The 22,725-nt window shown below is 37.7% G+C and overlaps 1 protein-coding gene across 3 annotated transcripts in view; it reads right to left on the bottom strand.

Annotated features, from left to right (window-relative positions):
• The window catches only part of GABRA1 (gamma-aminobutyric acid type A receptor subunit alpha1), a 48,355-nt gene extending 27,734 nt beyond the window's left edge, over positions 1–20,621 (bottom strand). The window contains exons 1-3 of one of the 3 annotated variants that reach the window (XM_074884116.1): positions 20,497–20,621; positions 13,225–13,312; positions 9,348–9,460 (exon numbers count right to left, since the gene is read on the bottom strand). In XM_074884116.1, coding sequence (XP_074740217.1) covers positions 9,348–9,460; positions 13,225–13,298 — 187 coding nt within the window. In that variant the 5' untranslated portion in view covers positions 13,299–13,312; positions 20,497–20,621. The other 2 variants (XM_074884114.1, XM_074884115.1) reach the window with 2 other exon arrangements.
• Positions 20,622–22,725: the final 2,104 nt, after the last annotated feature.

Consider the following 22,725-nt stretch of genomic DNA (forward strand, 5'->3'; position numbering starts at 1 on the left):
AAATAAGTATCAGCTAAACTTTTCTATGACAATTTTTGACTTATGTATAAACGTTATAGTTTGTAAATGTTTTAGCTTCCTTTTTAAATTGTTACGGGCATTAACATTAGATTTCCTTTAAACTACCAAATTTGTTTTATAGGCCTCAATGATAGATTAGTATAAATAATAACTCAGAAATCTGTAACACGTACATAACACAAGTTATATGTATATGCTATACTATACAGCTAGACTTCTCTGTAACTCCAAGGATGTAAATTTGCTCCATGGCATAATGTTCTTGGCCACTTCAGAAGAATCTAATGATTTTAGTAGTCACAAATGCTGAGTTTGAGACACCTAAAATGGTGCTGATCTCCAGAAAGAGACAAACCTCTGGCTTCTGCAGATCTACTGTTAAAAGTCACTTTGAGAAACACGTAAACTTAACCTCCCCCCTTCCTCTCCTCCCCTCTACACATACACACACACACAGAGTTATCAGTCACTTCTGAACATAGTGGTATTTTCTAGGCCACACATCACAAAATATTCACCCAGGATGGCATATATCAAAATAACTCTGTTGATTTAAATATAGCTGCAGGGAGTAACACCACCTGGAGGCATAAATCCAGTGTTGAGTGGAGCTAACCCCATAAGCTTTCAGAATTTACTGTGATGTAAGTCTGAATACATTTACTGTAGTGCTATACAAGCCAGCATGGGGTTTTGGGTAGAGATTTTAGATGTGGAAGGAGTGATACATTTCCCAAATAAATTTCAAAAAAGAAATAAATTGAGAAATTTGGAATATTAAAAGTAATCCTAGAGAAAGTGGCTAACAGAAAAGTACATGCGTAGTAAGCAAAAGTCATGCAGTAGGCAAAAATTTTCCTAAGACTGAGAAACATATATATGTAGCTATCTATAATGTTATTTAAATATTGTAAAATAATTAAAACCCTAATTTAATACAACCCTCTAATTTCAAAAGGCTTTGGACTGTTTATATATGATTTGTTCCATCTGACAAGAAAGTTCTGACAGAAGAGAAGTGAAATAAGAAATCAAGGTTAAGCAGCCAGTAAAAATACACACTTCTGTAACTGATGCAAAAGTTCTAATGAGCATCAGTGTTCTACAACGTACATACAGGTCTTTCATTCAAAAAAGTATACAACTTCTAAATATATATAAACGTAAGCAGTTTAATATAAATGTTTTATATATATACAATATCTCCTTTTGTGAGGCAGCGATAATCAAGATGTAATATTAGATCTGATTCTACTGTCATTCTAGTAATGCACTGAATGACACTTGTATTCTGTTAGCATGTTAATGCAAAAATTAGGCGGTAGCAAAACTAATCTCCAGGACTCATTAAAAAAGTTAAAGGATGAAATTTTCAGTAGTATTCATAATCGCAGAAAGTAAAATGCTATGATGTGGCTGAATTGTCTGTTACTGAGATGTGTACAAACTACAGTGACTATTGACAAAAGCACTGGATAGGTGATATTTCCTCCTTGGCTCTTCAGTGAAATTAATGTGTGACCTTATTGTTTACGGGCTTTTCAACCACCTTAAATTTAAGTATTCTTTTGACATCTAATAGGCTCTGGACTTAAAGAAGTTCACAGTGAAAATGTAACCTTCTATTACTGGAAAAAGAATACGGTTGTCCAGAAATTACTTGGCTTGGAAGAAAAGTATTCTCTTCTTCAACCCATCACTTTCACAAAAGTTCAATAGGCTATGGTCTTGTATGAAACAGCTGGCAGAAAAAGAAGATGGAGATTTCACAAGGTCCAGTAAAATGGTGCTCAATGTATTCTTTAAGTTCCAGCTACTGAATCACCTTTTCTTAAGACTGAAAAACTAGTATCGTCATGAAACCTATTTTTTACATCTCAAAAAGTGAAATTCAAATTACTCTTTTAAAGATCTTTCATCCTGGCTCCCCATCTCTCCATCTCCTTTCCACTGAGGCACTTCCACTTGTGTCATTAGGAGCCAGAGGATGCTAGAAGCTCTTCAAGCACAATACATTCATCCCTTAATGGTGTAAACTCAAGTACCAGCTCTGAGTGAGCCTCTATTTAATAATACAGCTAACTGATTTACCTTGCACAAACAGAATATGCTCTTTGAATCAGCGACATATCATGTAGTGGTATTCTGAATTCTAGTTTTGGGAGACATGGTCATAGTAGAGAGGTCGAGGCTTAAGAAAATCACTTTGAGGACACAGAATGGAAGTTAAAGGCTTTGTCAGTAAGATGGAATATTTCCAAGGGAGTGGGAAAATGAGTGATGCCTTTCATTTCTATATAACATTGAAGATAATTTAAGTGATAAGTCATAAATAATAATACAAAATTCAGATTACAAACTCACAAGAGATTGTGTTATCTTCATACTGATTACACTTTTGCAGAGCATCTAATCCCAGATCTCTTCAAATCCAGATAAAACCACTGTACACACCATCAACTGATTTCTTTTTTCTTTGATATGTACCTCATTTTCAAGAGCAATGAAAAAGTGTGTATGAATGCACAGAATAAGATTAGGCCCTCTAAAGCCATATGGAAGTTTTGAAATTTTTGTTTACTGTTTTACTAATTAGATGACTCAACTGTGCTTTGTTAACAGCTTCAGAACTTGTGAGTCACTCCTGCACAGGACATGTGTTTACTCATACAGTAGGGATATATATTTAGAATCAAGGTTAACTATGTTCAGTTAGAAGCTTGATTACCATGGGAAGGCTTAAACTGTGCTTCAAATGCTCAGAATGCATTTTTCAGGAACCTCAAATACTGCACTGTATTCAAAACCTTGACAATATCCCTAAGAACTAGAGAAAATTCTAAGTCATTGAACAAAACAAGCTCAAGTCAGGAGCTGACTGGAATGCTGAGGATAAACCCATCCATCGCAAAGACATGTTAACCATGTCTCTTGACTATAACATCTATCTCATGAACCAGGACTAAGTACTGTAGGGATATCTGTAGAACACTCTCATGGTTCAACCCCAGCTGAAACTAGGACAAAAGTTCCAGTAAAAAAACACAAGGAATTTATTAATGACTTTCTAGTTTTACTATAAGGCAACCATAGGGTCCAAGCAGTTACTGATCAGCAAAATAGCAACTGTACCACACCTAGACACTCTGGAACACAGCCTCAGGCAATTGATCCACATATAGCTATAAAAGCACCAGTCAACGCCAACTACTGTAATTTTACTGTTTACAACCACTGCGATTTGCTAATGATGCTAGACTAACGTAAACTCTCAAAATTAGTAACAATAAATATTTTGATTTAAACTCCCAGGGAGCTCATTATTGCTAGAATTGTGATTGGATTACAAATCGAGAACAAAATAAGAAATACAGATTTATTTAAACAGCAGGAAATAAGCCTATTTATCATAGAAAACTATATATTAACTATTTCCCTTTCTGACCTGCCAGTATTTAGGCACAAGGCTTATTTGAATTGCATTTTGGTGCTTTAAATTAAATCCATCTTGTTCGGTAATGCACTAGTTCCTCCTGCATGTCTTCTGTAAGCGTGTGCTATAATTATTAAAATGGAGAAGACTTTTCCTACGGTTTTGAATGAAAGGAGTTTAGATGTCTGTATAGAGTACACTATTATTACTAAAAAAAGTCATGTAGACTCATCATCCTGGCTGCATCCTATGAAGTATTTTGATTGAAAAACCACAACAAATACACCCGTAAGAATTTTGTGCTGCTGCTTTTGTAAGAGTAGAGACCAAAAGGGAGAACAGTAAGCTGTCCCGTGATTACCCAGCTGTAGTTTGTGCTGCTATGAAGGGTTTACTCAGAGCTGTGCAGTGTCATGGCAGTTCTCCACATGCCAATTAACAGCTCAAAGCTGCTCATATCCTCCCTATCTCCCTACTGTTGTATTAAATCAATTTCCCTAGGAACTTCTATGGCTTTTTACAGTTGCCTTTACATCAATGTGGTGCCTACAGAGTGGAAAAAAGACCAAAATCAGCCCTTTCAGTTTTTACAGAGTTAAGTATAGCATCTAGTCCTTCTTTACTTACAGAATTATGTGTAGGGGTCCAGTATAGGACTCTTTTCATTTAGAGTAGAAACATTTAGGTTTAACTAAATTTTTATTACACCTACATACGAAACCATATTTTCCCTAAACTCTAAGTTAGCTTAGATATGAGTTCAACAATTTCCATTGGGACCTCAATCACAAAGACGTAAGCTTATCATATATTTTTAGATAATGATCTCATAAAACTGAATTTTAAAACCTAATTAACATAATACTGTCAGGTTTATTTTCCGTCACTTTAAATATAAGCACGCTGTGGAAGTAATGAATTGCCCGAGATGGTCCGACATTCCACTTAAGGAGGACAGTCACGTGCAATTTTGATAAACAGTACACAGGAGAGATGAACTGATAGCTTTTACTGATAGCATAAACCAAGTATAATTCTGTTCAATACTGAAGTAATGTTGATAATCTACTTGAGATGATCTAATGGGCATTTGACCCAACTATAAAAGCAAATTTCATTTAGGAAGATTCTGGTCTGCCTGATCAAACCCATTCTTGTTCTTAGTTCTGTATTAAACAACCTTTTGACTACAAAATCCCTCTCAAAGGGCTAAAACACATTTACAATGATTCTAAGTTAAAAAGTCACAGATCGTGTGATATCCTTTAGTTTTAGAGAGGGGATCTGTTCACTGCAAAGGCGATAGTCTTAAAAAATCTGTAGCTGCACCTATTTCACGTTAATGAATCCCAGCACCAAGTACAACCAACCTGCCCTGATCAAGCCCTGTCTCTTTCCACCGTGGCACTCCAAATCTGCCATGGTGGCATCCCAGGGCTCATCTGTATTCCCCACATGAAGACAACCCAGATCAAAAGGCAATGGTGTATCCATTTATCTAATGAACTTACTTTTCCCACCATTTTTTGTTGCTTTTCAATACTTTTAAACTCAGGCTCTAGATATAGTTGTTTACTAGGAGAGGTCACAAAACATTGAGGTGAATTTTCCTCCTTAAATTTGACTTTTTCACAGCACTATCTGATCCTTTGTTTTGTTCATGATGGTGTATTTGAAAAGAGAACAGCGTCTTTATTATTTAGCCTATTTTTGATCACCTCTAGTTCTAGGATCTAGATAGTTCCCACAGGAAATTATGCTATTACCTAAATGACTTCACTGTTTATTTTTTCCCTTAATGTCTAACATGATTTCCTCTTTTTCAGCTTCAATGTTACTCTCTGCAATTCCTCCTCCTTGCTTTTTGTAAATTATTATCCTCTCATAGAGTTAATAGGTGTCCTCTAGTGTGATTCAGAACGTTTTTACATTCATTTTGAAAGTTCTATTTTCCAGGCATAAATAACTGTAAATGTAGTTATTTGTCCATGTTTATGGATGGGTACAACAGATGCTATTTCCTAGCAATGTCTGACTAAGTGACTAGGCCCACATATGAAGGAGGCAAACATCTAAATAACATAATTTATATCAATAATTATTCATAAGAGGTGCAAATGTGCCAATGCATAACAGAGTGCTGCGTGTTTCTTTTAAAGGAAAATCAGATTAATTTTAGCCACAATGCTATTTTTTAAATAATGAGCATATTCAATCACTATAATTTTTCCCCATGGGTGACCTACTCCATATTTTTATATTCTTGTTAATGAGAAAGAATTCCTTCTTTGTTTAACAGCAAAATGCTCAGAGCTGCTCACTTAATTTCAGATATGGCCTTAATGGGTTATGTGACGAATAATAATTTTCATTCCCATACTCTTTATGGAGTATATGTGGTTTTTAGTTTTCCTTTTGAGGTGATACCTCAAAAGAAGATATAAAAAAAGGAAAGGGAGGTCTTAATATTAATCTAGCAATGACTCCATGCATTCTGAAAGAGTGATTCAAAATTTAGCACCTCTAAATGTTTCATTATCTTAATGCTCCACCTCTTAACCTGGCTCTCCAATGAATATAGAGTACAGCTCCAACAATGTATCTCTCCAGGAGCTTGTTCCTGGCTTCATGGTGCCTCATGGGCCTCACCAGGATATTTCTACCAAGCAATGAAACTGTTCACCACACTAATAGGAAGTTTGCAAACTTGGGATAGAGGCAGATCATGGCATTTATTTCAAAAAGGGGGAAATTCCTCCTATAAATGAGTAGAGCAAGATCAAACCTCTTTCACAATTCATTACAATTTTTCAGTACATGTACCTTTTTGTCACTGAATTCTTCATGCGTACATATAAACACAAGGAAGGAGAAACAAATAAACTGACTGAAGAAACTCCGTCATCTACCTTTTCTTCCATAGGTGAGAAAGAGAGAAATTGGTTCTCTTTTCTGATTCTGTTCATGCACAGAATTCTGTTTCCTGTAGGTGTATATATTTGAAAAACTGCACTACAGAAGGAAAGGTCGTACAGGGATAAGCAGAGAGTTTTCTGCAATATGTCCCTTTCCGTACAAGAAAGTAACTGTACCATGCAATGTTTTACTTCATCTACTGTTTCGCAGAAGGCATAGAAAGGACAGACAGTTTTGGATAATTGGAAGAGTGCTATAATGTAATCAGCGGTACACAGACTTACGTTGTGCCTAACAGTGTAAAATTTATCAACATAACATGTATGTATGAGGCTGTCTGGTCTCTTACATTCTCCAATAGCTACATCACAGCTGATACAGAATGAATGAGTTTTAGACCTAATTCTGTATATCTAAAAATGATGTTATATTGGTAGCTTTCTTAACTTTCTCTTTTGATAAAAATTATGTTCTGATTGAAATATTTAATAAGAAGCCATCGCTGATGTTGGGAAGAATAATGAAACTCCTGCTCTTCTTTAAAATTTCCAGCAACAGATCATGCTATAATTGAAGGCTATTGAACTTCCAACTCCAAAACCCGTGCTATATTGCATATATTGATTTAGATTTCTCACTGGATATTTTTACATATGGAACATTTTGGAATACATTTCCCCATTATACCAAGTGTCTAAATCAAATGTGTCAAAACTGAGTCATCTTGAGGTTCTTAGCTCATATTTAGATATCTCAGGAAGAAGGTTCTGCAGAGGTGAATTTCAAAATTTCTGAGCAAACCCGTTATTATAAATTGGTACCAGAATTGAAAACGTTGGCCTAGATGTTTGTCCCCAGTTTTTGAAATCTATTTTGTCTTTTGAATAAAGTGTTATTCAACAGTCAAAATAGTAAAACTACTATATCTGATTTTAAACGTTGGTTTACTGCCCACAATTTCATCAGATATGGGATTTTTTAAAAGTCCTGGTACTCTTAGTTCTAGTATTCAAAGCTGATAAATATAACAGATAAAATAAATTTACTCTGCTGAACTGACACCGTGAAACTATAATGTATGGAGCAACAAGAAAATTGTAATCTTCTAGGTTCTTGGCTACAGGCAGAAGCATGCATTGCAATTCAAAAAAGGAGGGATGCAAAGATTATTTAAACTTCTCTAACCCTTGGTTAAAGAAACTACTCCAATCCTGCCTTCCCTTCACCCCATATTTCCTGTGCTTCACTCATTTTTGCTTTTAATGGATAGTGATGCAAATGGCTCTTGAAGTTTGTGAAGAGACTCATTTCCTCCTATAGAAGCAGTTACATTAAACAGTCTTTCTGTCAGGAGTCAGTTTTAACTGGCTGGATGATCCTTTCATGAGGTAGCAGACCTGTTCTCCCGCTACACCCTTGAAGTATTGCTTCAGACACATATATATATAAACATATATACATAAGACTCTATACTGATGTGCTTAGTTCTCTAAATTGCAATCCAGAGAATGAGAGAAAATCCTTTCCCTGCATCTCCCTTTGTTTGCTCTTCTAGTAAATGTTAAACAAAGCATAATAGCTACAAAACTCATATAAGAAATCATCGTATGCTCAGATTCTTCTTGTAGACATGTACCAGACTCTACAGTTTACAGAGTTTCATTTATTTATTGCCTTCTCTGCTATGTTTATTTACTGTGATATAGTAGCTGACTGAACTGTACAGTTGCATTAATCAAAGATTAAGGAGCATTTGTTTCTACGCTAGTCCAAGGGTTACAAGTAAGCAGGCAAAAAGAACTGGTAGATAAAAAGTGATTCTTATTTTGTTGTGTATTATTTGAAATTGCACCCAAAAAATGTACAGACCAACCCATTTTTAAACACGTTAGTTAATACTTTATAAACGGAATTTTTTCTTTAGCCATTCCTTGAAGTCAGTGAAGTCAAACCATTGAAGAAGTTGGCTCACAATTCAAGAACCGTTGCAAGATGGTAGCTTCAAACCCCAGAATAAGCTTACTCTTAATTACCTTCCATTTCATCTGCAGGAGATGGTATAAGATCTCTTAAGGTAATACCCTGTTCTTCTTATAATGCAGTTCCTCTGAGAGCTACTATATGAAAACAGGTTGAACTAATATTTGTGGGGTGGGTTGCTTTGTTTTATTTTACCTGAGGAGTCCAAAAAAAAAAGAAAAAGAAAAGACATCTGAAGGAAGTAAAACCAACCTTTCCATGCACTGGAAACAACAGATTTGTGCTTGTATGTTTAGACCTTTCACGTTTGTGAATGACGAGCTTTTAAGATCCAGTTTTGGGATTGTGTAACAGTAGAAAAAATCAAAGAGTAAATGTAGGGATGCTGATGAAGACTAGGCTTTGTAGCAAAGTTTTTATAAAGATGTAATTGCAATGTGTTTTTATACCTTTTTTACGGATTCAGCACCAAGAGCAGAATAAAGACATTTTTACCAAGCTGTGAAGACAAGATGTTATAGAAACAAATCCTGATGTACCAAAGTAGAAAAACAATCTTATAAACTTCTCTGAGACTTTTATGACTAAGGTTGATTGACGCTTTCACTTTTAAAACCAAATCCTGTTATGAAGGTCGTCATAGATAGGTGTGCTGTTTAGGCCTGATTCGAAAACTTGTCATTTGTCAGGTCACAAGTCATATTTTATTATCTTTTAGTCTTCATATATTTAAAGTTTTAATACGTATTCAGAGGTCTTCTTGAATTGCGAACCATTTTCTTCTTCTTTTGTGTATAAGTGTGAGAAAACCGAGTGTGTGAAAGGCAGAGAAGGCATGGCATTTTTTTTTAAATGGATTTTTAAAAACGGATTACACATCAGCATTATTTTATGTGTGTATAGAAACAGAATTAAAACAAGTATATAATGAAAAAATAACATTGTTTTAACTGATTTTTATCTAACATGTAACCTTGAAAATTATAATACAACACACCTCCCAGTCCTGGTCTCAAGCGGTTATCATAACCATCCAGCAGACGATCCAATATTCTGGTAAATACTGTGGTGTTGTCTTTAAGTTCATCTTGTGATGAGGTTTGTCCGTAGCTGAAATACAGAACAGTTAACACTGAAAAACAGCAATCCACCACTAACCTTACAAAACAGTAATTCCAAAATCTGTTTAATCTTGCTTATACTGGTTTATGGTCACAAAGTCTCCTCCATAAAACAAGACTGTAGTGCTTTATAGGGTGCTTTCACTTAAATATTTTTTTTAAATTGTACATTTTTTGTAAAATCATAGAAAATCAGAGCCTCTCTATAGACAGTGAGCAAACAGAACGTTAGTTCCTTAATGTTTATCTCATTATTCATTAGTTGTTATAATGTTCTAATATGTGTGTTTCTCAGTAAAAGGTTCATTTGTCAGCAAAAGATAATGTGTTTAATTCATAATAGTTACAAAGGGTTTGCATACAAAAGGAAGATACAGTAATTTAGAACACTGACACAAGTACTGAAAATAAATGCTGATAAAACATAAAATAGAGATGTCTTCTTTACAAACATAGAACGAAATCAAGTGAATGTGCATTTTCATAGATCAATATATAATTTTGCTTTATTTTAAATTTCCCATTTTCCTTTACCAATTAGGTTCGGAGGAATACCTCCAACATTTCCTTACAAAAGTGTAACAAAACCATCTGTTGATATGGAAGTCTCTCATGTCTATAAAGCTTCGCTTGTAGATCCTTAATGTGCATCTCTAACTCAGCCAAAGGTCCTGCAATTTTACTTGAACAAGGATAAAATTAAGCTCTTTGAACTCAGCTACCAAAATCTTACTTCCACCAATACAAATCAGAATGAAATCCTTGGGCTTAGCGCCTGCTGTAGATAACATCAGAATCAACCTTTTTCTTAAATCTGAAACCTTTACCAAATACCCTGTCATAGATGATTCCCTTAATCATAGATTACAGTTGTCTTAAAGCCAAACCCAGTATCATTTTTTCATTCATTGCTGGGACGACTTCCATTATAAACATGTGTAGTCATCATGACTAAAAGCAAAAACAGTGGTTTCCAAAACATCGTTTTGTCACATACGTTGCTACTGAACTGAATAAACAGTGCCGTGCCAAAAACTTTTGTTAGGATCAGGTCTAGTCACAGAAGTGATTCTTCCACTGGGCAGCTGGTTATATGCGTGTCTCAGAGCTCTGCCAGTTGTTCCTGCTCTAACCAGCGCAGACCGTTTTATGAGGAATATACTGTTACATGAAATGATTTGGTTCTATTAAAATACCTGCAAAATTATTTTCTGTAAACTGTATCAGTCAAACATCCTTCATGTATCCCACACGTATATTCCACTTGTATCAAATCAGAGAGAAGGAGAAAAGATACCCTGAATATAGGCACTCTGGAAATGCTTGGCAAGTTATTTTGCATTACAGGTTTGAATACATAACACTACAAATTTAAATGAGTCTCAGAATTGACACTCATAGAAGCTTTACTAACTTTTGTTTTATTTCAATAGGATGTGACTTTGTAGAGAACAATTTTCAGGGTTTTTTAACGCATATCAATCACCGTTTCTAATGAAGAAGACAAAATCTCTAACAGTTTTAAAAAATACTATAAATTTCCTCTAGCCATATCATATAATTTAACTTCATAAAAAAATAGGTCAATTTATATTTATTTTTCATACTTACAGTCGAATTTTAAGTCACAGACATTAATATTCTTTTCTTTTATGCTTCCTGTATGTTACCAAAGAACAAGTTCTCCTGCTGTCTCCAGTGAGCATTATCTTTCAAAGGATCATTCCTCATACGCCTTAGGTAGAATTGCAACACAGGACTTTTCACTGGATTAAATTTTATATTAACACTCATTGTCAGTAAACAAGCTGCTGTACATACATCTCTCAAGGATAGCAGAAGGTCATCAGGATTAAGGTGGCAAAAGGATATAAAAACACTTCAGAAATTTTAGTAGTAAATAAATGAGTATGTTTGCAGAAGAGGCGTCAGAAAGATGGACTAGTGGCAGTGCAGTCAGAAAGGCTGCAATCCAATACACCGCTTCCATGCTGGGTGTCGCATTTGTCAGTACCCTTACCTGTTCTTCCCACCATTTTATCAGAGGTAAAAAGCACCGTTAGGGCTGGTTTTAACTGACGTAAGGTCACAACAGGAAGAATCTGAACATTTGTGTACATAAGAAATATATTGTACGTCCAGAGGGATTGTGATTTTTCATTCAAAGCACACATATTAAAATAGTCCTAATGCTGTTTTTTTATGACAAGAAGAATGATATGGAAAGACTGTGTCTGTATCACAGACACTTTATCTAATTCAGCAATTGTTTTTTATCATAAAGGATTAACAGCACTTCAGAAGAAAAGGCAAGGAAAGTTACTATGACAAAATGGTTTTCGAAACAGGTATATTTCATGTAAGGTGTGTACATTTTGAGGAAGAAGTGACTGTATGCGATTGTGTTTTCATGTTAAACCACGGTATAATAAAAAACTGTGCACTAACTCCATCTACAGGTCATTATAATAGTGACAGACCATATAATTTTTAAACACTAGTCCAATGCATTTTAATTCCCACTTTAAGAATGCACATGTATATATTATAGATATAATAAATATAGGTATACATATATATGTACACATATCTATATAATAAACGTGTACTCATAAAATCCTCTAGCTAGGCTAGATGAAGTACTTCATGAATACTTCAAACCTCACCTTTCTTATTATCAAAATAAAGGTATTGCTTCTAAAATGTCATGTTTATTGAATACAGCAAGTGTTATGTGAATCACCCACTTCTATTCTTTTTCTTTTTTTTTAGAGGAAATGCTTGTACAGATGAACCTTTGCCCTTTGCCCACTCCACTCTATTTAAAATCTTCAAGGTAGCCAGCAGATAAGTTTATCTAGAGCTGCGGATGCATAAGGGGACACTGTGGAGATCAAGGCACAAAAACATCTTTTAGGGATCACTACTGACAATACAAAATTTCTACTGCTATTTGGTCATTAAGTAGCATTATTGATAGGACATTAATAATTATTTTTAAAACACAGAAATATATCTGTGAGTCTTCTTAAACACCTTTACCGAATTCTGAATTGCAGAGAGTACTTCAAGGATACTCCAAACTGCTTTATAGTCTTTAGTTAACCTACTAGTTGTTAGATGAGGTGGTGTATGATTACAAATTGTTCTTAATGCTAATCCTATTTTTAGCTTATGATTTCTACATATATTCAATAAACATTCAGTGCAGCACAGTCTTTCAACCATAAACTGTTAAGGGGTTTGAGCTTACAAATTCTTCTTCATCCAAGCAGCCTGCCTTCACCAAGAATGTCTACTTTGGATTTGCAAAAACAGCTACTAAGTTAGGACGCAATCCTGACCAATGAAGAAGTGAAAGTTTTGCCTCTGCTTCCAGGGACAATAAAGTTACTGAACAGCACTTAAATGAGATTTAAAAAAACTTAATTACACTTTTTTTTTTTTCCTCTAAAGAAACCTGTATTTCTGAGCAGTCATTACATCAGAGTAGAAAGGATTGCACAGGTGTTTAAGAGGTAGTTTAGTTTCAATTTGTTTCAGAAAGCTTTTGCTTTTTTTTTCTTCATAATATTGAAAAAAAGATGTTATGCAAACAAATTCCCTTAGCTAGATTTAGCTGGGATTTGAACAGGGATTAACTTCCCCCAATACACTTAGTAGTAGTGCAGCCCATGCAGTATTTGTCTTATGCTGCTATATTGAATTAAAGGTTCCTAAAATATGTTGGTGCATTAAAAAATATCTCCCCACCTTCTTTCAGTCAATGCATTCAGAAGGAGGCTCCAGGCCCACAGGCAGTCACAAAGCACCAGGACTCTCTTCATGGTGGGCTCTGAAACTGGAAGGAAAATAATCATCAACATCCTCTACATTAAAACAGGTATTGTGGAAAAAAAATGTCTGATTTTGGAAACTTTGCAGAATAATTTTATGTCAGGCAACGACCTCACAATGCTCATGTCATTCAGAATAAGGGAGCACGGCCTTGGCTGTTTTCCTGTTTACCTTCTACTTTTAGACACAGAGGCTTAGGGTGGGATTTATGTTGCAGTAAGGGTGTATTCTTGTTTGCCTTATTCTTGAACTTTAACAAAAACAATTATGAGTTAAAGCTCCTGTCCCCCAATTCTGTGGCAATTCTTACTCAGTTTCCTCCTGTGTTGAAAAAGGCATCTCCATAACATTTCCAGAGAACCAAGTGTAACTGGTTTTTGTTTGACTTGAACCAGCCTGAATCCTCCCAAACCCCTTGGAAGGTGTCAGTGTGTGGTAGTGTGACTGAGGAGAGCGGTGCTTCTCCCACAGCCACTGCTTTGCTTTGATGTGATGTGATGGAAGCAACTTTCTTCTACAGATACTACTATTCTCCTCTTCCCTGAAATATTAGCATCAGAGAAGGAGTAAAATGATCAGATTCTGACTCTGTGATCTGCTGCTACATATGCACACTAATATTTTTGTTGGGCTAAAGGGGACGATTCATAATCAAACCATGTGCTGACAACCTACACACCATCTCCTAAATCTCTACCAGTGTCTGACTGCTGCTAGGAAATGTTTTTGCATTAGCATCCTTCTCCTCCTCTCCAAATGTCTCCTGTCCTCTGTCCAGATTTCTCCGAGTTACTCTCAGTTTACCTTTGAGTAAAAAGTAACACAGCTCAGGTTTCTTTTGCTTTCTAATAAACCATAAAATACAAAGTTAGCTGATATTTGTAGAATCGGTGTTCCAAATTCAATTGATTGCCCAGGAGATGCTGCAGGTCCCTTTACATATCTATATACTGTGTGCTGGAATCCAGTCGATTTTTAATATTCATTACATTAAACAAGAGCAACGAAATATGAAGCCTATATTTTTGCCCAGTTAGTGGAGTTTTTTAAATGCCTGAGAAAATGAAGCACTGTACATGGAAATGTTGTTGTACCTTTAAGTAAAGCTACCCCATTTCACTGCACACTCTCAGGGACAATTTAAATCAATAAAATATCATTACAAAGCGGTATGTAAGCAATGAGATATAATTAATGCGTTTATAGCCAAATGATGGGCAGATAAGCGTTGAGTGGGGCTGAGCTAATCTAACTGGATAGGAAGGAGCAGGATGTGGCAGGAAAGCGTGGATAAAGATCTTCAGGGACCAGGCTGCATCTTAACTTGCCCTGTGATCAGCCCCCTTACAAAGGGAAAGGCAACATCTGTGGCTTCAAAAATTGCCTTCTCCCGGTCCTGCCAACTTCTGCCTTTGCAAAAGGCTCCTCGGGATAAAGGACAGAAAGTGAATTATTCTGAACTATCTTGATCTGTTGAGCTCCACGCTCGACACCCCCCCCACCACCAGCACCCCCGGCTTCATTAAACCCATACAGGCACTATAAATCCTGCAGAAGGAAAGTTTCTTGCAGCTGGAAAAGGCAAATGTTAACAAAGACTTTCAAGGAGCGTTAAACACCAGCAGCCCCCAGCCCCTGGCCTCCCCCAGCCCGCACCGCCTGTGAAACCAGCTGTGGTTTTCCCGTTCAAAATGGGAGAAAGAGCCACGCTTCTGGGAGAATTTCAGCAGCGCCCACTGGAAAAAAAAAAATGAGGAAAAAAGAGGGCATTTTGATGCATTTTTGACTCCCGGTGAGAGATTTGCCCATCTCTGAAGCGCAAATCGAGACTTGTTTTCCTCCCGGCATTTCAACTTTGTATTTCCCCCTCACCCTGAGAAAGCCACCCCTCCCACCGCCTCCCTCGGATAAAAAAAAAAAAAAAAAAACACAAAAAAAACCCCAAAACAAAACACCACCAAAAAACCTTTTCCAAGCGACCGGTGAAAATCAGTCCACGCTAAAAAAAAAAAAAAAAAAAAAAAAAAAAAAAAAGATAAATTACAATGCCCATCGATCGCTGCGGATTTTCAAGCTGGAGGGATAGGAAAAAATCTCCCGGACCCGGCGGTACCTGCGGAGAGAGGGGAGAGGAGCCGCCTGCGCGCCTGGACGCGGTGCCCGCAGCCGGGAGCGCCCGGCGGGGTGCGGGGGTGTGTGTGCGGGGGTGTGTGTGTGTGTGTGTGTGCGGGTGTGCGTGTGCGAGCGCAGAGCCGCCCTTACCGGGAGCCCCTCGGGCGCGGGTCCGCGGCGCCGCTGACCGGCTCTGCCCGCCCGCCCGCGCGGAGGCTGCGCGGCTCCGGCTCCGCCGCTCACTCCGCCTCGGCCATCGCCGCCGCTGCTCCGCTCCGCTCCTCCGGGTTTAGCACCCAAATTTCTCTTCCCAATATTCCGACCGCCGCTATACAACAAAAGCTTTCTCTTTACCAAGACAGTAGTAATACGTCCCAGGGTAAACCGGATGTGAAATAGGCTGTGACTTCATGCCAGAGAGATTTTATTTTAGAAAGGAAGGTGGTACCAAGCTCTCATCTAGAGACCAATCCGCCCATTTTTTATATGCAGCACAATTTAACTTCCAGTGCTCTCGCCCTAATCCCTTTCTCTCTGGCTGCAGACTCAAATCCTTCTACAATCTGCAGCATTATTATTATTTGGGGGGGAGGCTGTACGTCTGCGGGGAGGCTGGGGGGAGTCTTTAGGCACTTGCAGTTTACAAAACAGTCTATTTTAAGGGCCGTACATTAAAAATATAACCGATCTGCGCTAGCGTTCAACCTTCGATCAAATATTTAATCGCGGCATAAATATGAATGAAGGCTAAATGGATATGTAGAGGATGCAGCACTACGCGCGGGTGCCTATAGACTGTATATACCTATAGAGACCAGGCGGTAGCCTACGATGTAGCCAGCCGGGGACAGAGATGCTGTGCAATCCCAATTAAACCCGGGTAACACGCATTTTGGGCGAGACCCGTAGGAAATCGGCTCCAGGACCTGGTGGCTCTCCCACCCTTTCACACGCCTGTTATCGGTAGGTGCCACGTTTGCCCGGCGCGGCCCCAGGGCTCTGCCGAGGGCTGTGCTCGGGGGCTGCCAGCCCCCCTGCCCCCCTCTGCCAGGGGCCGCCGGCGGCACTGCCCCGGCCCCCCGGGGGGACTGAGGACGGGACAGCCCCGGCCCCCCGAGGGGACTGAGAACGGGACAGCCCCGGCCTCCCGGCGGGACTGAGGACGGGACAGCCCCCCCCGCCCCGCCGGAGCTCGCGGCGGCCGCGCCCGGGCAGTGCCCACGGCCGGAGAGGGGCTCCCGGCCGCCCCCCCGGGGCACGCGGGGTGGCCCGGCCCTGGCCCGCCTGTGGTTAACGTCAGTTTAACCCCCAGCCAGCGACCGTCCTCTCCTCAGGTGTGAGCAAACTGGGCGAGCTCGGCGGGTGCTGATACTTGTGCGGAGAAACAAGGAGAAAGTTGGATGCATCAGGTAGGGAGAGGGTGTGCGGGCGAGCGACACGCAGCCGCTGCCCTGCCCAGCACAGGTTATCGTGCTCAGGGCACCTTTCGCCAGCTCCAAGCCTTCTGCAGGAATGTCAGACGCTGCTAACTGCCACAAAGACAGCATGGCCAGCTGTCTTAGCTCTGTTTAGTGTAAAGATAAAATGAACTCCTCAGTCAACAGTATCTGTTACTTATAAAGCACTACCAGCAGTCGTGGGGTGGAAAAAAATCCTTACATCGTATGCTCCTACTGGATTTCAAACACTGTCTACTTGCCCTCTTCCCCTCCCAATGCCATTGCCGATCCAATTTCTGTTCGCTCCTACGACGCTGCTCCAAGGGAGGTCAAAATCCATATATTTTGTCAGAGATAACCTGAACTGGTATCCTATGTTACAGTTAAACTATCTGTTGCAAGCTTCACCCAGATTTTTAAACTAAATATTGCACATTCTGCACGTTCTCACAAAATACATCATCTGCTTGTCTTTGTAACAGCATGAGAAGGATTTGATGTGACCCAACAAACCAATGACATTCATAGCTAGGGCTGGCAATAACTTCCAAGGTGGCAGTCATTTTGGATAAGTGCCTGACTTACAACAGTCTAAACGCTGCAATGATTTCCCTAAGCACAAGGAAAATAGAAATTTTGTTTATCAAAGTGCCCTAGTTCACCAAGTTCACCCAGTCATTATGTTCAACATTAAATAGCCACAGGTTATTTTAAAGACTTGCAATCAAGTTTTTGCTTAGTTTCCTGACATTTCCAACGTAGTTCATCTCATTTTGATTCCAGGTTGTTAGCAGCGCACAGAAAAGTAGGGAACAGAAAAACCTACTGAATTCCCAAGGAAATTATAAGCAGTGACTTTTCAAATCACTAGCGCATAGACACACTCTTAGCGGCAAGAGGTATTTTCTAAATATGCAATGTTTTCACCTTCATTTGCTCTTAGCTAACATAATTTACTATGTTTTTATTCTTGCATTGAAGCATGGGAGAATTTTGCTTAAGCAACAAGTAAGTTGAGGTCCTCAGCTGAGTTTACAAAAACAGCACAAGGGATTTTTATCGAAGTACATGGAGATTGTGTGGCTGTAAAACCACGGAGATTCCTTGCCCTGTCACTAAGGCATTACTTATATTATCTCAGTGACCTTAAACTATTTTTTCTAGATGAATAATACATGTTTGCAAAAAAAATAAGTGTTCAACATAGCTCCAGTATTCCATTTTCCCTTTCATTTCTCGTGAACAAAGAAATTGTAAGTACGTTTGCTCTGTGTGTGTGTCTGATAGGTAGCTAGACAGACAGATGTGCTGAGAAGCGAATGATTGAATGGCTAGAGGTTCATGTACCTCTGCGCACTAAAATCCAAGCAAGTGGGCAGCTAAAGTAGTTTCAGAGCCCATGAGAGATAATCTTGCATCCTACAGTTTTCTTCTTGACTTATTTTAATTATCATATAAACAATGTCAACTGTTTTTATTTTAGTAAAGTGTCAAGGGTTACAAAGGATGGTCTTTGCCTCCATGGACACAGTTGCCGCCTGCCAAAGGATGATATGTTTTTCTGAGTTCTCCCTGGGTGAAGATATTGACCTAAAATTGGAAGTTGCTCATTCTCTCTCTAATTCTCATCTGCTCAGAAAGTAGGACAAAACTATTTTTCCTCCATGGCTGAGATTCCTGTCCATCAGTGCTCACACATAACCCAGATTTTTCTCTTTTCTTTTCAAAGGCTGTTATCACAGTTATCATGTCATTCCGTAGTAAACACTAAAAATATTTGGATGTAATCAAACAAATAGGCTGTTTTATGATGGATTGTGGTAACAAAGTAACTGTTTGTTAAGTGGAAAAAAAAAACCTATAAAAGAAAATATAGTTTGTTGTTACCAATAGAAATATTCTTTGGAAGAACAAGTGCTAAGTGGGAGATATATGTCTTGCAATTCTTACTTTTTCCTTTTCCCATCCAAATTCCACTGACCTAATCCAAACACCAATAAGGGTAACGCATTTATCAAATAAGTCATATGTGTTTTTTAGGCACCTAACTTAAGAGGATATCTTTGAAGATCTTAAGCTATATATAGGAGTGTGCATATTACGAGTGAGTCTTAGGGTCATATGATTTCATTCTTGAATGAATTGTTCAAATGAGAAAGGAAAGACACATCTGAACTTCTGTCTCCTAGTAACTCAATATTAGGTGATGTGCACTGCAAGGTTTCACAGTCACATTTGGAAAAGGAAGATGTCAGGAAGACCTATGTATTTTTCAAATCAGCTTTATGACTCCATAGTTTTCAAAAAGAAGCTATGTCATTCATGTTACAAGGTAGTATAGAGCTAAATCCTTTAAAAACAATATTATTAAATCTGAACAGTCAGCCAAAACGAACTTGGCACAGCTACTATGTGCAACGCTTTGAACCTTGATGTTAGCGCAAGTGATTAGTAGCAATGAAGTTAAAACAATTGAATCCTATTTTGGTAAAATATATTTATTAAATGATAGATTAAAATTGACATAGAGAAAGATTTTTAATGTAGAACTATTTTTGCTTTTGAATTCCTAGTAAGCACTTTTTGAAATCTGGCCTTTTCCTTAAGTGCCTGCATGCTCTTTCTGTATATATATACATAACATGTATACAGAGTATTTAATAGGTCACCAGGGAAGAATACTTTTTTCAGTGTTGTGTTTTTCATGATGTTGTTCTTTGTGTGTGTAAAATATATATATATTTTTTAGTTTAGTTTAGGAACATATATAAACCAACTGAAATTCCACAGCAGAATGCTTTGTCACAATGTGCCCTGAATAGCCCAGGGATTTGAATAAAGCAAATGAAACTCAGAGATTTATTGGCACACAGCAGATCAGATAAAGAATTAAAACAGAAAGACCATCTGCTCCAAAGCTTTGAACTCTGTTATTTACAAGTCCTGCTCATGTGGTTAAATGGAAATATTTTGTTAAATATATGACTTCAATTTGATTTCTAATGTAATGTGTTTCAGAAATATATTAAAGAATAGCTATTGACCCTTTGCTACACGTAACGAAATTCAGTTGCTTAACTTCTTTTTTTTCCTTTAATTTACAGCCACAGTCAAGAAAGCAGGACATATAATTGTCAGCTAGTGTTTTTATAAAAGTCAAGTGATGATATAAAAAAAAGTTTGCTCTCATAATGCCTCTTAATTTTACAGTAAGGTTCTATTCATTGCCTCTTTCCTCTTCAAAAATTTAGTAGAAAGAGAAGAACTTCCAGGGAAATACAAATCTTCATGAAAACAATGTGCACTATTTTCAAAGAGTCAATCTGAGATACAATGCTCATTAAAGACATATGAACATTCTTCCTAGATCTGTGTTGAAAATTGAAAGTGGCACTTTGAACCAGTTATCTATTAAAAATGGAATAAAGATGTAAAATAGCTGATGCTCAGAAACTTAGAGATGATGATTGTCTCTTCAAAGTCTCCAAATACAATATTTAAAACAGAAACTCTAATTACTTACAAGTTTCTCAGACTTTCTAATCCACAGAGACAACAATTTATTACGCCTTGCCACACTGTTGCCAAACATCACCACGAAATTCAAGCCATAAAGCCAGAAATGGAGGATTCTTACCTAGATAATAATAGGACTTCTTGTCTGATGCCAGAAAGGAAGAATGGAATAATAATCTGTTTTCTGAAAAAAAACCCCACTGTGGAATTAACGAAAACCACCAAAAAGAACAAATGTCACAATCAGGAGCTTGGGGGGATTACAAAAGCCTGGTAAATCCAGTGGTGATCATTGACGAGATCTTTTTCAGGAGGCTCTTCCTGCTGCAACAGCTGTATTTATCTACAGTAGAATAGAAATGCCACATGTGTTTATCTCCTATGCTCTAACTCACTGCTTCTGATGAGGTGAAATCTTGACTGGAAATCTACAACCTCCTGGATCCTTCACAGTACATTTAGTATAAATTCAACACAGCTTCTACAACTAGGAAGCTCTCCCCACAAAAAGGGAGGAGTGTACTCTTACCGTCCTGGTGTGGATGTCATTCAGTTACCCTTCAAAAATAAGGAAATAATTTTGTGGCTTACTGTCCTTCCTGCTCTGCATTTGGAAGGAAAGATTTCTTTGGGACTCAGACCTTAGAATTATGACTTGCAGTTTGATATACCTAATGATAGTTTGTATTGCTACAGACCAATGAGCTAACCTGTACTTTCATATTTTCTTAAGCAATAGTATTGATCTGTAATAATGACTTTTCCTAAAATCAGATAGGATAAAAATCTATGTAAACAAAATTCTAGAGTATTCAAAGTTCCTGAAGGTTGATACTTTTTTCCTTTTAAAAATTTATCTAATAATACAGTGCTTAGTGCATCAATAAGCCCTTGTAACTTCTTATTTGTGGATAAAGGAAATAAGTGACTACAGAAAGAAAGTGAGCAGTAAAATAAATATTTACAGAGGTAAGAAACAATAAAATACATTTTAAAAAATTAAGAAAAAAATCAGTAGGGAAAAATTCAGTTCACCGTTGTTCTACTATAAATATTGGCCTTTGATGGAACTAAAAGATGTAGAGTCAGAATATCTCAGCCTGAATTCAGAGAGATGCTTAAAATGTGTTTAAATCCATCCCTACTCAGCCAAACACTTAAGAATCCACTTAATGCAACGGGTCATAAATATTGTTAAACTTAAATGTGTCACACTAGGTTGAATTTTGCTGCCTTGCTGCTTTGGAAGCCAAACACCCTGCTGACTTCTTAGGTGACCTTAGATACATTTAATTTCTCTGCCTGTCCTGGTGCCTTTATCTAGAATAAGAACATTGCAACCTGTGAAGTTCAATTAGCCAAAATCACTCTAGATTTCTGAGTGCAGTGCTAAACTGAAGCTTTCCTGCAAATACTATTTAGAAGCCACAGAAAAATTTGTAAAGCAAAGGTAACACGCACATTAGCTTGTTGGGCACTGGGTCCCACAGGCATTTAGAAGCACACAGTGTTTGATTCACCCATTTCTCCTACTCCACTGCCTTCCTCACTTAGAGATGGTGACAAGGAGGGTCTTCAGATGATTTTATCTTCTAGTTGGACACATCATATGCTTCCTGACTGCTGATGTTATTGCATGGAGATGTACTTGCTCAATTGCAGTACACTGTCAGAGCGCTCTTGCATGCACTGTCCTGTTCTAGAGTTTGAAGTCTGCTATAAAAACAGCAGAGTAAACATTTAAGTCATATTCAGATTTTCAAATTTAATTTTTATGTGACCTACTTAGTGCTAAAAATCCAAGAGTAGTCAGGCATAGTAAATATAGATGAGGAATACACTGGGACAGTCATTAACAAAGTGATGTTGTAATGGTGTGGTTTTATGCTTAGCTTTCGCAGTCATCTCTTTTAAGGGTCTTATCCAAAAGTTACTAACACAACTCTTTTGCATTTTCCTTCATTTAAAAATTTTTTATGTTTTGTTTTTATGTTATGGTTTTATACCTACTGAAAATTACACAGACAAAACCTGTGTAATTTTCCCAGAACTGCTGTGCTGATACAACTGAAGGTCCAGGGGTTAGTGATAGACATTTACAGGCAATATAAGAGCAGGGAGGTTGTCCGCAAGCTTTCCTCTGGCTCAAGGCTCCTAGTTTCTATGCATTTGACTTAAGGTGGGTTCTTCCTGATTTATTCTGTGGTTTATGTTGCTTGCTTTTACTGTTTTAGATTAAAACCTGATTTATATCTTTTGAATTTCCCTGCAGAGCCTCCAGTGTTAGCCAGGCAGAACTGAAATTTTAATGTTGGCTAGAGAGCTGCTTGATGAACTTTTAATTGTTTCT

The sequence above is a fragment of the Strix uralensis genome, chromosome 14 (assembly GCF_047716275.1).
Source record: "Strix uralensis isolate ZFMK-TIS-50842 chromosome 14, bStrUra1, whole genome shotgun sequence".
In the NCBI taxonomy this organism is placed as follows: domain Eukaryota; kingdom Metazoa; phylum Chordata; class Aves; order Strigiformes; family Strigidae; genus Strix; species Strix uralensis.